The sequence below is a fragment of the Lathamus discolor genome, chromosome 6, assembly GCF_037157495.1.
Source record: "Lathamus discolor isolate bLatDis1 chromosome 6, bLatDis1.hap1, whole genome shotgun sequence".
Classification (NCBI taxonomy): domain Eukaryota; kingdom Metazoa; phylum Chordata; class Aves; order Psittaciformes; family Psittacidae; genus Lathamus; species Lathamus discolor.
Window position 1 is genome coordinate 23,748,130 of NC_088889.1, and position 14,798 is coordinate 23,762,927.

The following is a 14,798-nucleotide window of genomic DNA, read 5'->3' on the forward strand; positions in this document are numbered from 1 at the left end:
ACTGCCTTTCAAGTGAAAGAAGAAGAAAACTGAATAGATTTTCATCAAAATTGGACAGCTTCCCTCCCCCCTTTTCTCTTTATACCAATGCTGGCAAATGCATATCCCTGCAGCAAGTCAGAGCCAGCCAAAAACCGTTCCTTTTCCCAGATACGTTAGCTAACTGATGCTTCTGGCATCCCCTGGATGTGTGCCTACTGAGTAATGGCCTTGTGGTGCCTAGGTGCCACTCCAACTAGCTTCTGGATTGGGGACCTGAGGAGGTGTCAGGTGAGTCTAAGCACCTACCTGCTGACATTTAGTTTTAGGGGCACCTGAAAACACAGCATATACCTGTAAGTACACCCAAGAAGCTTCTGTAAAATGCCAGCAGCATACTGAAACGTTTTTCAGCTGGTGGGAGGAGGTTTGACATGTCCAGCCTTTTCATCAATGTAAGTCTTGCCCTCACTTAAAAGCAGAACTCCTCAATGATCTCTTGAAGGAAGTCAAGAGCTGGTTGGAGAGCAGCAGCAGCCTGCCCACAGGCAGGTGAGCACAGATGCTGCATCTGATCTCACTCGCTAGGACACTTGGCAGCATCTATGTATGCTGCCTCTCTATGCTGCCTCTCTTGCATCAGCTCCGTCTGCCAGGTCACCACTTGAACATCCTTGACACGGCCACCACCTCCAACAGCACACGCTCTTCCCAATGGGAATGCGAGGCACGTGATCTTTTACGGCTAAAAAAAGACCGCATGACCGGTACGATTAAGCCGGTTTCATTTTCAGTGCGTGGAGGGGAGAACTCATGCTTCAGGAAACACGTTGTCCTCCGCCGAAACCTGCTCGAACTAGCTGTGAGGCTCACTTGTCAGAAAGATGCCTATCAACTACGAAACAGAAATAACCAGCTGGTAGGAAGAGAGGATTAAAAGTTGCCTCACGCCCTTCTGGCGTTGCTCCTATCAGCTACGAGAAACCCGAGGATGCTGAACCACAAACCGCGCCAGGGAGAGCGGCCACAAAGCAGGGCTGCTCAGTTAAAGAAGCGGCACTCTCGGCCTCAGACAAGCGGCGCATCCCCCGGCGCTGCGCCCGCCAGCACCCCGCGCAAGGGCCGCTTTCCAGCGCGCCCTGCTGGGGACCCCGCCGCGGTCCCGCTCCCCAAGGGGCCTCCTCACCCTTGTCGTCCTGCACCATGCCGATGGTGCCCCCCGTGTTGATGACCAGCACCCGCGCCTCGGCCTTCGAAAGGCCGCCGGGGGCCGCAGGGCAGCCGGGGCGCTCCTGAGGGCGGGGGCCGGCCAGGGCTCTGCCCAGCGAGCGCGCGCCCCCGGGGAGCCGTGCCGCCGCCGCTCCCGCCGCCATCCCGCTCCCGAGGAACCGCTACCTCCCGCCGCCTGAACGAGAGGTTATGGGGCGGCCGCGGGGCCGCCCCTTCCCGCCCCGCCGGGCAGGCAGCGGGGCGGGGCCTGCCGGGGCCCGGCGCTGCCTCAGGGGCGGGGACAGCAGCCGTTCCCGCCCGGCGGAGCCCAGCGGAGCGGAGGAGGCGGCGGCGGCAGCGGGCGGGACCGGGACCGGGACCGGGACCGGGACCGGGACCGGGACCGGGACCGGGACCGGGACCGGGACCGGGACCGCCACCGCCCGGCCCCGCCGCCAGCGAGCGGCGCCTCCCCGAGTACTTTGCGCCGCTGCACGCGCGCCGCCGGGGACCCGTGAAGGTCCTTCACGCTTCAGGGGAGCGGAGGGCAGCGGAGGGCAGCGGAGGGCAGCGGAGGGCAGCGGAGGGCAGCGGAGGGCAGCGGAGGGCAGCGGAGGGCAGCGGAGGGCAGCGGCACGTTTAGGGCCCGGGAGGAGAAGGTGGGAGACAGGGGTCGGGGTCAGCCCCAGAGAGAAGGCCGGCGTCGTCCCCTCTCTTTTCCGGAAAGCTCTTGGGGAAGAAAGCAGGAGCTTCCTCCGCTCACCTGGCCTCTGAAGCGACGGCTGCTTCCCATGCCGTGTGTTTTATCCTGATGGCGAGCGCTGCTGTCATTACCTGGATCTGCAAAAAGGTGGTTATCAGTAAGACCTGAATACCATGATCCTTAAGTGGACTTTTTCCATGCACTAGGGATGCTTTAGAGTCATTGGTGATGCAGAGAAGAATAGAGAAGAAATGGGTTTAGGAAACAGTGACAAGGTGTACACATCTACCTCATTTCAGTGCTCCATGAGAGACAACACCAGTAGTATTGCCCATAGCCCTGGTGGTGATAATACTGTAGTAGAATTGTCAGTGTCATCAAAATAGATGGAGTAATGCTGTAATTCATATGGCTGTGGAAGAGTGATGTCTTCTGGTCTTACAATACCAGCAGTTCCTTGAGTCCTTAGTACCTACAAAGGCAAAATGGTAAGAACAGAGCTGTTATTTGTAGAATCATAGAATAGGTAGGGCTGGAAAGGACCTTAAGATCATCTAGTTCCAACCCCCCTGCCTGGGCAGGGAGAGCTCACACTAAACCATGTCACCCAAGGCTCTGTCCAACCTGGCCTTGAACACTGTCAGGCACGGAGCATTCACAGCTTCCCTGGGCAACCCATTCCAGTGCCTCACACCTGTAAGTAGTAAAGAATTTCCTCCTTATATCCAATCTAAACTTCCCCTGTTTAAGTTTTAACCCATTACCCCTTGTCCTGTCACTACAGTCTCTAATGAAGAATCCCTCTCCAGCATCCTTATAGCCCCCCTTCAGATACTGGAAGGCTGCTATGGGGTCTCCACGCAGCCTTCTCTTCTCCAGGCTGAACAGCCCCAACTTCCTCAGCCTGTCTTCATACAGGAGGTGCTCCAGTCCCCTGATCATCCTCATGGCCCTCCTCTGGACTTGTTCCAACAGTTCCATGTCCTTTTTATGTTGAGGACACCAGAACTGCACACAATACTCCAGGTGAGGTCTCACAAGAGCAGAGTAGAGGGGCAGGATCACCTCCTTCAACCTGCTGGTCACACTCCTCTTGATGCAGCCCAGGATACGGTTGGCTTTCTGGGCTGCGAGTGCACACTGAAGCTGGCTCATGTTCATTTTCTCATCAACCAACACCCCCAAGTCCTTCTCTGCAGGGCCGCTCTGAATCTCTTCTTTGCCTAATCTGTAGCCGTGCCTGGGATTGCTCCGACCCAGGTGTAGGACCTTGCACTTGTCGTGGTTGAACTTCATAAGGTTGGCATCAGCCCACCTCACAAGCGTGTCAAGGTCCCTCTGGATGGCATCCCTTCCCTCCAGCATATCAACCGAACCACACAGCTTGGTGTCATCGGCAAACTTGCTGAGGGCACACTCAATCCCACTGTCCATGTCACTGGCAAAGATGTTGAACAAGACCGGTCCCAACACCGATCCCTGAGGGACACCACTCGTTACTGGTCTTCAGCTGGACATTGAGCCATTGACCACAACTCTTTGTGTGTGGCCATCCAGCCAGTTCTTTATCCACCGAGTGCTCCATCCATCAAATTGATGTCTCTCCAATTTACAGACAAGGATGTCATGTGGGACAGTGTCAAACGCTTTGCACAAGTCCAGGTAGATGACATCAACTGCTCTACCCTTGCCCATCAATTCTGTAGCCCCATCATAGAAGGCCACCAAATTGGTGAGGCAGGATTTCCCCTTAGTGAAGCCATGCTGGCTGTCACCAAGCACCTTGTTGTTTTTCATGTGCCTTAGCATGCCTTCCAGGAGAATCTGCTCCAGGATTTTGCCAGGCACAGAGGTGAGACCAACTGGTCTGTAATTCCCTGGGTCATCCATTTCCCCCTCTTGAAAATGGGGGTTATATTTCCCCTTTTCCAGTCATCGGGAACTTCACCTGACTGCCATGATTTTTCAAATACGATGGCCAGTGGCTTAGCAACTTCATTCGCCAGCTCCTTCAGGACCCACAGATGGATTTCATCAGGTCCCATGGACTTGTGCACATTCAGGTTCTTAAGATGGTCTCAAACCAGATCCTCTCCTACAGTGGGCCCAAGGTCTTCATTCTCACAGCCCTTCAAGACTTGGGTGGTGTGGTCAAGAGCATTTGCCAGTGAAGACCGAGGCAAAGAAATCATTCAGAACCTCAGCCTTCTCCAAATCCAGGGTAGTCAGTTCTCCCAAGAGCTTCCGGAGGGGGCCTACGTTGTCGCCAGTCTGGTTTTTATTCACTACATACCTGTAGAATCCCTTCCTATTATCCTTAACATCCCTGGCTAGGTTTAATTCTAACTGTGCCTTAGCCTTCCTAACCTGGTCCCTAGCTTCCCAGATAACATCCCTGTACTCTACCCAGGCCGCCTGTCCTTGCTTCCATTTTTTATAAGCCTCTTTTTTCCTTTGAATTTTCCTCAGCAGCTCCTTATCCATCCAAGGAGCTCTCCTGGCCCTCCTGCTGCACTTCCTTCTAGTCAGGATGCTACACTCCCGGGCTTGTAGTAGGTGATCCTTGAATATCAACCAACAGTCTTGGGCCCCCCCTGCCCTCCAGGGCTATATCCCATGGAACCTTACTAAGCAGGCTCCTGAAGAGGCCAAAGTCCGCTCTCTTGAAGTCGAGGGCAGTGAGCTTGCTGCACACTCTTCTCACGATCCTGAGGATCTCGAATTTGACCATCTCATGATTGCTACATCCAAGGCTGCCCTGGAGCTTCACATTTCCAACCAGCCCTTCCCTGTTGGCGAGCATGAGGTCAAGCATGGCACCTCTCCATATCGGCTCCTCTATTACTTGCAGAAGGAAGTTGTCTTTCACACAATCAAGGGACCTCCTGGATTGTTTGTGCCGGGCTGTACCATCGCTCCAACAGGTATCAGGGTGGTTGAAGTCCTCCATGAGAACAAGGGCCTGTGAGCGTGAGGCTGTTCCTATCTGTCTGTAAAGTGCTTCATCTGCAGGTTCCTCTTGACCAGGCGGTCTGTAACAGATCCCCACAGTAATGTCTCCCATCACTGTTCTCCCTTTAACCCTGACACACAAACTCTCTGTTGACTGCTCACCTGTCCCCAGACAGAGTTCCACACTCTCCAGCCTATCCCTAACATAAATAGTAACTCCCCCTCCCTGCCTGCCAGGCCTGTCTTTTCTAAAGAGCCTGTAACCTTCCATTCCAACACTGCAGGCATAGGAGCCATCCCACCATGTTTCTGTGATGCCTATTATATCATACCCCCGTAGATGTGCACACATCTCTAATTCCTCTTGTTTGTTTCCCATACTACGGGCATTTGTATAGAGGCATCTGAGCTGAGCTCCAAATGAAGCCGGCTCGTTGGCCGGAGCAGCTGGAATATCTCTACATTGCTCCAAGCATTTATTATAGGTGTTGGCAACTGACTGGGTGTGTTGGGATGGAATGATGTCCCCCTCCCCCAACACATCTAGTTTAAAGCATCCTTGACCAGTCTGGCAAACCTCCTACCAAAACGGCTCTTCCTCTTCATTGTCAGACCAGCTCCACCAGCCCCCAGTACACCTGGCCTCCCAAATTGAGTTCCATGTTCAAGATACCCAGACCCCTGACTATGGCACCACCATTCTAACCATTTATTAACCTGGCCAATCCTCCTAGCCTTTTTAAGGTCCTGCCCTTTATCCTGGAGAATTGATGAAAAGACAGTCTGAGCTCCAGAGCCCCTAACCACCTCTCCCAGGGCTCTGTAGTCCTTTTTCATGTTCTCCAGGCTACTGCTGTCTGTATCAGTAGCACCCACATGGATCACTAGAAGTGGGTAACAGTCAGTGGGACTTACTAGAGCTGGCAGCCTCTCTGTAACATCCCTGATCCATGCCCCTGGTAGGCAACACACCTCCCTTGAGACTGGGTCAGGCTGACAGATGGGTGTCTCTGTGCCTTTCACCTACCACTATGACCTGCTGCTTTTTCCTTGCAGCATCAGTAGTGATCTTCTTTACCAATGCATCAGCCGGTTGTTCATGTTGTGAGTGTGTTTCCTCATCAGCCCCCTGCAGGACAGCAAAGCAGTTCTGTGTGGGGACAACAGATTTAGGAGGTAGCCCCTTGCTTTTAATTGTCCTCTTCCTCCTTTTTTTGTTGGTTTTTTTTTTTTTTTTTTTTGCTGTTTCCCAGCTTCCCGTGTTAACGGCCTCCTTCTTTCCTCCATGAACTACAGGGGATGCTTGAGGCCCCGGCACAATTTGGGCTGGAGCAAGCAGCCCTGCTTCCTCTCAGCTTCCCTGACACCTTGCAGCCTATTGACAGCATCCCGCAGCTCAGCCCCTGCTGCAGAAGGGCCTCCATCAGGGAGCACCAAGCGCAGCCCTGCCCATCGTGCACCCTTCCCTCACGAGCCCAGTGCAGGCACCCTCTGCACCCCGAGCTCTGCGCTGCAGCCTCCCCTCTCATCGGCTCTCTCTGGTGCCTACGCTGCCACCGCCGGGGCAGCCAGAGCAGAGCTCCCAGAGCGCTCACCACCCCGCGCAAGCTGCCTCGACCCACCCTGTTCGCCGCGCTCCCTGGGCCGGGTTTTTACCCACTCAGGGCTGGTGCCGCTGCTCCTGGCTCCGCCCCCTGTGAGTCCCTGCCGCGTCCGCGGAGCTGCCGGCTCCTGGGCAGGGCCTGTCGAGGACTTGAAGCCCCCTCGGTGGCTCTCGCCGCTGTGAGTTGAGGCTCCTGGATGCTGAGCTTCCCCCTGCTCCGGTGCTGAAGGCGTCCCCTCGCGAGCCGTTCCCCTCAGCAACTATTGTAAAGAAATACCATAACAGAAGGAATGTTGAACTGCCGGTTTAAAGCGAAAACTCATCTCCACTGTCTTCTAGAGTATAGGGAAACTGAACTCCAGATTATATTTCACCTGTTTGTTACCAGTGATGTGCGAGGCATTTCTCAAATTCTCCTTCATCTTCCTGTAGCAGTCTTCCTAACCGTTCAGGCATAGAAGCCCTTCTTCAAATGCTTCAAAATAGAAGCATTAGACTTCAAAACTAAATACAAATTTAGGGTTTAGTGTCTAGGTTAAAATAGTTTATACATCTGGATTAGAAGGCAATTTTGCAGGTCAAGAAGGCGATGTTACAGGTATTTTACAGAAATAGCTAGTGATGTGTACCTTGTAGACTGGAGCTCTAAGAGGTTAACTGTGGGATGGAGGGCATATTAAGCTCTGGCATAAAACAAGATGAGCTGTATTAAGCCCTGTATTGGTGTGTAGCTTACATACAGGTTTTACCTCTAGGAGTCGTGTTTGGAAGGTATATATGGTAGTTTCTTTTGAGGATCAGGTATGAGGTCAAGAATAAGGAGGCTGAAGTTGGTTTAAAGGAAATCTGGAAAGTATTGAGGTCTGTTGTCATGAGATCTGTTATTACGGGCCAACTATAAAGCAAAAAGTAACTGGCTAAAAACCAGTCCAGTTACAGAGGACAGTAACTGCTGAGAAGCACAGACTACATGAGGTAAGAATATGCTGCTGAAGAAGTTCCTTGAGGCAAAACATGAGCTTAAGTGCCAGAGTTACCCAGTAAGCCAAAGAACATGTTTCTGGTATTAAAGTAGTCAGGATTTTTTGCTCCAGGTCATGTGAACTGAAGTTGTACCCTGTACTGCAACTTCTAAATAAAATTTAACTCAATTTAAAGGTAAAAACATGTATTATGGGATGGTCCAAGCAATTTCTTCAGCTTCTAATTTCTATGACTTACTATTCCAACAGAAATGAATTTGATGCATTCCCTCCAGAACTCCCCTCAAAAAAGAAAGGCTTCATGCAACGCACAGAGTATATGACTGTAAGTGAAAACTGGGGGCTCAGTTCCCCCCGGGTATGGCTATGCTCATACTGCAACAGAATTTTTTGAAATGAAAAATCAATGAAGATCAATACAATTGCAAATAGATGGGCTTATGACACTGTATTTGCAAGTGAATTCAACCCAGAGCTCTTTAGAAACTAGTTCACATTGAACATATTTCCAGATTGTTTATGTATTTAAATGAGCACATTCCACCAATATATTCTAAGTCATGTTTCTTGTAGAGCTCTTAATGGGCTTAAGCATGAACAATTTACAAGATCATGCTTAAGAGTTTCATCAGGATATCTGACATTTAGCTTGTTCAAGTGACAGGAAGCAAGAGTAGTGCTAGCATAAGGCAATTGCCTTTTTCACTCAGTAGGGATGCACAGAATTCCTAATAATTCAGAAAAAGGGTCTTCCAAAAGGGATCAAGAGCATCTATGTTACCAAAATGAACAGTCATTTATCTGTACAGGTTTAGGTGAAACAAGTACTCAGTACTCAAGTCACTGCTGGTTCTCTCTCCATCTTTTTCTTCCTTTTACAGTGGTACCATAGAATGGTTGGAAAGGACCTTCTAGTCCTAACTAGTTCCAACCTCCCTGCCATGGGCAGGGACGCCTTCCACTAGACCATGTTACCCCAGGCTCTGTCCAACCTGGCCTTGGACACTGCTAGGGATGCAGCATTTACCACTTCTTTGGGCACACCTGTTCCAGTGGCTCACCACCTTCACAGTAAAGAACTTCCTTATATCTAACGTGAACTTCCCCTGTTTAAGTTTGAACCCATTACCCCTTGTTCTGTCGCTACAGTCCCTGATGAAGAGTCCCTCTCCAGCATCCTTTTAGGCCCCCTTCAGATACTGGAAGGATGCTGTGAACTTTCCCTTCAGCTCTCTCTCCCTAGTTATTCACATTTTGTCCCTTAAGACATGATTCCTTGGGAGCAACGCTTGATTAAGTAGGTTTTGAACCTAAGACTTTACCCCAGTCCTTTCATTCACATCCCATTTCTTATGCAGCTGTCCACATGGCTGAACACTGAACAGTAATCAAAATCGGTGTGGGTTAAAAAATAATCCTGGGGAAAAAATGTTGAAGCATTTTCAACCTGGGCTAGTTTGCTGATCCAGCTTAGTATGAAGGCACACTAATTGTTATTGGAAAATCAGAAGTGGCAAGAATAGAGACGGAAGCAAAAGTCTGAGGGTGGGAGGTCTTAATTTAACTCCTACATTGAGTAAGATGCCCATGGAACTGAAGCCTCAATTCCAAATCCTGGAAGGAACCTGACTGAGGAAAAAGGGAAAAGGAAGGTATTCTGGAAGGCAGAAACAGTTCTTTTTTCCTCCTCTCTAAAACAGTATCGTAGAATAAAGCTGTTCCCCTCACCTAGACATTTATCAAGACACAAAGCCTTGTTATTTTTCAGTATTCACTCACCTGTGTCAGTGCAGAAACTTTTCAGTTTCATGCCAAAGTTTTGTATAAACTGCAGGCTGTTGAACAAAAGCCAGCAATGTCTGAAGGCAAAAATGAACTATGTAGTAACTCCAGCTGCTGTTGCTTAACTCTGTTATCAACACATCCACTGCAAAACTTGGTAAATTTATTATCAAAAAATATATCACCCTGAATAGTTCTTCTGTCTTCTGGCATATTATTGGAGTTGTCAGGTGAGTGACAACTTGCTTCATCATAGGGCTGAGAGGCAAGTCTTCTTGCAACTCCTAGGCATTAATCCAGCTATGTTCACCTCTGTTTCTTCAAATATAAATTGGGGATAGTACTGACAAATCTCACAGGGCACTAAATAAACCCCAACTTTACAGATGTTCTAGCAGTGAGAAGTAATGTCTGAGAATACTCAAGTATTTTTACTGCAAGGCAGCAGAATAAAGATAACTTGTGTGCTAGATATGATCAATAAAGACATTGAAAAATGTTTTTTGGGTTTAAAATGGTGTAAACCAGAAAACAAACAAAACAAAACCCCACCCAATGAACCAATCAAACAAACAAAACCCCCAAAAACCCCTCTGGTAAGCTGTATGCAACAAATCAATGTACTGTGTATTACTTACCAGAAAAAGGAAATCCAAACGAATGAAAATCCTCCACTTACAACTGTTTTAGAGAGAAAACTGTCATTAAATTCTTGCTAGTACTTGCCAAGAAAGCCTCGTGTCATTCTCTTAATTATGACATTTTAGCAGAGTTCTTTGCCTGTCTATTCAGGGTTTGGATTGTTTGGTTCTTTAGCTCAGTTCCTACTGAAGACTCCCTTGGCAGACTTTCTAGGCCTGTTTGATACACAGTGTTCAGAACAACAACTGTGACAGTGTTAACCAGCAGGAAATTCAGCCATTGAACTTTATATTCTTCCCAGCTTTGCAGCTAAAGGTCATGTTGACAGTTTGTATGGCTGGTACCTGGCTGTCGGAGAGCTGGAATAAACTAGCTGTGATGGCAGAAAGTCCTTCCAACTAGTGAGTGTCATTGTGTTCCTTCTTATACATGGGAAGCATTAGATACAGAATGTTAAATACCACTTTCCTCTATTAAATACCACTTTGCTATTGTAATTCCAAAACCTCTACTTCAAACTTGTAAGGAATCCAGAACTCATGTCTCTTAAGCCATCCAAGGCCATCATTCTTTGCTGCTTGAACTTTCTTTTCAGAGTTTTCTTACCTGCCCTATTGCCCAAGAAGTATTAGCAAAAGCAAACCTACCTGCATTGAGTGAGGTGGTTTGGAGATGATGTGGCCCTCTGCAGGAGCGCATTTTCATCCACTGAGGTCTACAACACTGGTCCTCTTCTGCTAATCCCACCTTGATGATTTTTGGGGTTGTCTTTTATCCTACCCCTCCCCAAATGCTGTAGCCTGTGGCTCATTTCCTTGCCTAGCCTATCACTGAGTCTCATCCACTCCCTGGCACTGGCTGCTGTGCCCTGGGGCATGGTGATCTCACATTGCAGATGCTCTTCCTTCCTGCTTTGGGGAAATCAGTTCCAAGGAACCGACTGAGGGGCATTGTTCCTTTTCTTCTGTTCATAGCTCTCTTAATAACACCACTATTGCTTTCTTGTCTCCTGTGTGGTGGTCATCATGCTGGCTCAGTATTTTCTTAGCTCACCAATTCTGCATTCTATTCAACCTCAGTAAAAAGGCCAGCATAACTAACTCAGTGTACTGGCTGAGTTTAAGTTACAATAACAATTCTTAGAATGATATGACAGTCATCACACCAAGGTGTTACTAGCAACAGGGGGTGGGAGGTGGGGGTGTAGATATGTGTAAACGTGTATCTACATCTAGAAGATCTAAATTAAATATAACTGTATTTATAGTTGCTAAGCAATCACGTGAGGTTTTATTGTAGCAGAAAATTACAAAGGGAAAAAAAATTAAGGACTGCTGCAGATCAATTACATTGAAAAACAGTGACTTGAAATCTGACAGCAATAAAATTAACACAAAACTTTACATTTTAGTATGAAAATAATGATCACAGCATCATTGGTGAACACTTTCAGAAGCATAACCCAAAGTTTTTGAGTTAAACTTGCTATCTTGCATGTATGCATAAAGCAAGCATGCAAGAAGTCCTTTCCATTCTGATTCTACCCTGTGATATGGTTTACATGACAGTATTACAGAACATCCATCTCTAGAAGCATTCTGCTATCATTCACATACTTCAACTGAAAACATCCATTTAGCGTGAAATCTTACTTCCAGAAGCACTAGTGTATTCTCTGGAAGCTCACAGGTATTGCAGACTGTGCTTCCCTCTGTAGATGCTTTATTCTGCAGCAGTGCCATCCTATGGAGTGGCGGGAGAGGAATCTCTAATAATGTATTAGCTTCAGTAACTATTCTAATTTTAGGACGTGCTATCAGCAGCAATCACTTCGGTGTTCCCCCCCCCCCTCCATGTATTTTCTACATCCTACTTCATAACTTTAGAATCCAAGAAATAGTTATTCCTTAGAGAACATGTAAAATGGTCACATTTAAAGTGTGCTTGTTCAATTCCCAACTTGATTGGTGATTGGGCAGGAGTCTGTTTGCATATGATTACTATCCAGACCAAGTAAAACTAGTTCAAGAGAGCACTAGCATTTTAAGCTAGAGAAAGCAGAACTTCTTACAGCTATTTTATGTAATCTCTTGAAATATGTGCTGTGGAAGATACTATTCATATTAATAAATTCATATCTAATTTCCTGTCTTTTAAAGATGGGATTTCTGCCATTATTAAAAAGACAAAAAAATAACCCCAAAACAAACAAACAACCCAGAGGTATATATGCATCCTTTGTGCTGTTCGTTTAGTGATTATGCAGTCTTGATTTTCACTAACAGACAAAAAGGAGAGAGCTTTGTAAATGTTGAACTACTGCTGACAGCTGTACTGTTCCTTTTTTGCTCGTAAGTATCCAGGGAGAAAGTCATCCCGGGGTGTTTCATTCTCTGGGAAGAAAAGAGAGTAAGAGAATGAAAGATTAAAAAGCCCTCCATGGGGTGCCTGAAGACCAAATACAGGAGGGGAAAAGAAAACTATCACAGTGGGGTGTTTGTGGAACACTCTGGGGCTCATCATTGACGGGCAAGGAGAGAGGAGATGAGTGCCTTAAGTGTTGCACGAAAAGGATGTGGACTCATCCAACTATGAGAGAAGAAATCTTTTTTTCTGGAGGAAAAAGCAGACTCTGCCCTATTTGGAGGCTAAGAGGAAATGGATACCTGCATTTGGAGTGTACTGTTTACATCCCTCCTTCCCCTAAATCAGGTAGCAACTCCACTTCTCTCTGTCCCTGGTTACTCACTGGAAGGGACTTGCCTGGAAGGAGGAGTGAAGGCCATAATCCTTCAGGAAGGCCCATGGTGCATGCAGCTCACTCCTGCCCTGCTCACTTTGGCCTGCGGGCTGGCTCACCAGTCCAATGGCGAACACTGCAGTGAGCATCAGTACCCCCTTACTGAGCACCAGCACCCAAGCTCTGCTCCCTGCCCCTTTGGAAAAGGCACCAGTATGTCCTGCTAGCTCAAGAAAGGCAAGAGTTCATCCCCATGGCAAGAGACAGCTGCCAGGACCTCCCTGTCATGGGGATGTGAAGTCACCAAGAAGATGACTCCCCCTTTGGGGGGACCTCTTGGGAGGGTCTTGTCCTACTCCTGCAGGATGGAAGAGCTCCCTCTGCAGTGGCCACCTTACCCTCTGCTTCTCCAAGGCACTGCAGTCAAAGCATCTACCAGACTAGAGCTTGAGTGAAAGCTAAATACCAGAGCGTCAGACAGAGAGGAAACCTCTACCCATGTGCCTAAGAAAAGAGCAATCTGTCATTCTACAGATTCATCAGATAATCTCAGAGGTTGCCTCTTCCCTCAACACTCCTTTGGAGGCCTAATAGATACCTTTCTGTTTCCTCAGAAACATTGTCTTTGCCTCAGGTATCTTTTGCTAGCCTCTTTGGAGTTTAATTTGCTTTTTTCTAAGTTCTTTTACAGAAGGGAAACTCCGAATCAAACTATACATTGATTGTGGGGGTTTTCTGGTTTTTGTTTTTCTGTTCAGTTCTATCCCTTTCTAAGGTAGATAAAAATCCCTGTTACTATGCCCCTTGAAGAAGTGCTAATTATTTTCCAGAATCAGTATAATTCCTGCCATAGTCTATGTCAACACTTGTATCCTGGTTTAAACTGTGATTCTGTCATATATCATAATTTACATGCCTTTTTTTCTGGCATTTGTATGTAGGCTGGTATCTCAATTTAATCTGTTTCAAGACCCATCCTGAAAAATCTCATTATTGGTTGCTCTTCTGTGAAGCAACCAAAAATGGCAAGTGCAGTGAAATGACAGCGCTTTTTCTTTCCCAGTATTACATTTCCCAAGATACAAGAATACAAATTCTCCACAAATCTGAGTTTTAGAAGTCTCTCCTTCGACAGCAAACTGCAGCATTTCTGTAGTTCCTCCAAGGCAATTCTTTTCACTTGGACCATCATCTGCGTGACTGTTAACAACAGTCCTTTGTCGCACCCAGTTCTCATCCTGGGTGCGTCAAGAGTTATGAAGAAGCGAGGTGGCTAGTGTAAATAACCTGAGACATCAGGCTGTGGGTTAAGCAAGGCAGAGCCTTGTAGGCAGTGACTGAACTCAGGGTGCTTGTAAAGTCACCCTTGGATAAAGCCTCCACCCATTCAGTTTTCAGATTCTCTCTCCTGCCTGCCTTTGCCTGTTAACCATCAACTCTGTGTCTGTGCTGTAAACAAAACCCCTTGTAACATCCATGTGGAAGCTTTAGAAATAGGTAGCTTGGATGCCTCCCACACACAACTGTGCTAGAAAAGGTCAACATTTCTAAAGTAAACATATGCACTCACCTGTGCCTCCTAAAAATCATGTATAACTTAAAGAGGACAGCCCTGTTTTCTCTGGAAACAGATCACTTTAAGTTGACAGCCACACTCACCTGAATTTCTACACTCACACTTACTACAGAAGGCCCAGACTGCCATCCTGCAAGATCTGCACAGTTCATTCAAACCATCCACATCCCTGCTAACATACATTTTAGGAAAGGAAATGCAAAGTTCTTAACCTCGCTTTGTAACCACTGCTGAATTTCCACAAGGCAGGCCAAGCTCATTTGAAATTGCTCGATTTCACAACTACGTATACTTAACATATATTTAAGGCTAGTGCAACTCCTGCCCTTGACTCCCTGTGGCAAGCCTGAGGGACTAAAATGTCCAGCTTTGTTCCTTAGTTTTAGTATTCTTTTTCACTGTGGAAAGGTGTTCATCATAACAATATACTACTGAAATAACTGCAGAGTAAGAGCTCTCAAGCACTCTTTAAGAATCAGTTTAGAAACTAGATAGAACATTTCCCTCATCTTTTGGCAACCTCCCTGTACTTGGGGTAACAGCTGGTATAAGAGACATACAACTTCAGGTCAACTGCACTCTGAAAAGAAGCAGAAGGTGGAGCTCGGAAGAAGTCTCGGCACTCTAGG

At 47.5% G+C, this 14,798-nt stretch overlaps 2 protein-coding genes and 1 long non-coding RNA gene across 7 annotated transcripts in view; all 3 read right to left on the reverse strand.

Moving 5' to 3' along the window:
- ASPG (asparaginase) overlaps positions 1-1,409 on the reverse strand; it is a 47,207-nt gene extending 45,798 nt beyond the window's left edge. For 2 of the 3 annotated variants that reach the window (XM_065684548.1, XM_065684549.1), the window contains exon 1: positions 1,166-1,409. In XM_065684548.1, the coding sequence (XP_065540620.1) occupies positions 1,166-1,352 (187 nt within the window). In that variant the 5' untranslated portion in view covers positions 1,353-1,409. The remainder of the gene's footprint in view (positions 1-1,165) is intronic. The other variant, XM_065684547.1, reaches the window with a different exon arrangement.
- Positions 1,410-1,856: 447 nt separating this feature from the next.
- On the reverse strand, positions 1,857-9,988 carry LOC136017695 (uncharacterized). The gene is made up of 3 exons (XR_010614044.1): positions 9,850-9,988; positions 2,181-2,363; positions 1,857-2,028 (listed from the first exon to the last, which is right to left on the reverse strand). It is a non-coding gene; the product is annotated as an uncharacterized LOC136017695 (long non-coding RNA).
- A 1,151-nt stretch (positions 9,989-11,139) lies between these two features.
- Positions 11,140-14,798, reverse strand: part of TDRD9 (tudor domain containing 9) — an 81,613-nt gene continuing 77,954 nt past the window's right edge. For all 3 annotated transcript variants that reach the window (XM_065684701.1, XM_065684699.1, XM_065684702.1), the window contains one exon: positions 11,140-12,246. In XM_065684701.1, coding sequence (XP_065540773.1) covers positions 12,112-12,246 — 135 coding nt within the window. In that variant the 3' untranslated portion in view covers positions 11,140-12,111. The remainder of the gene's footprint in view (positions 12,247-14,798) is intronic.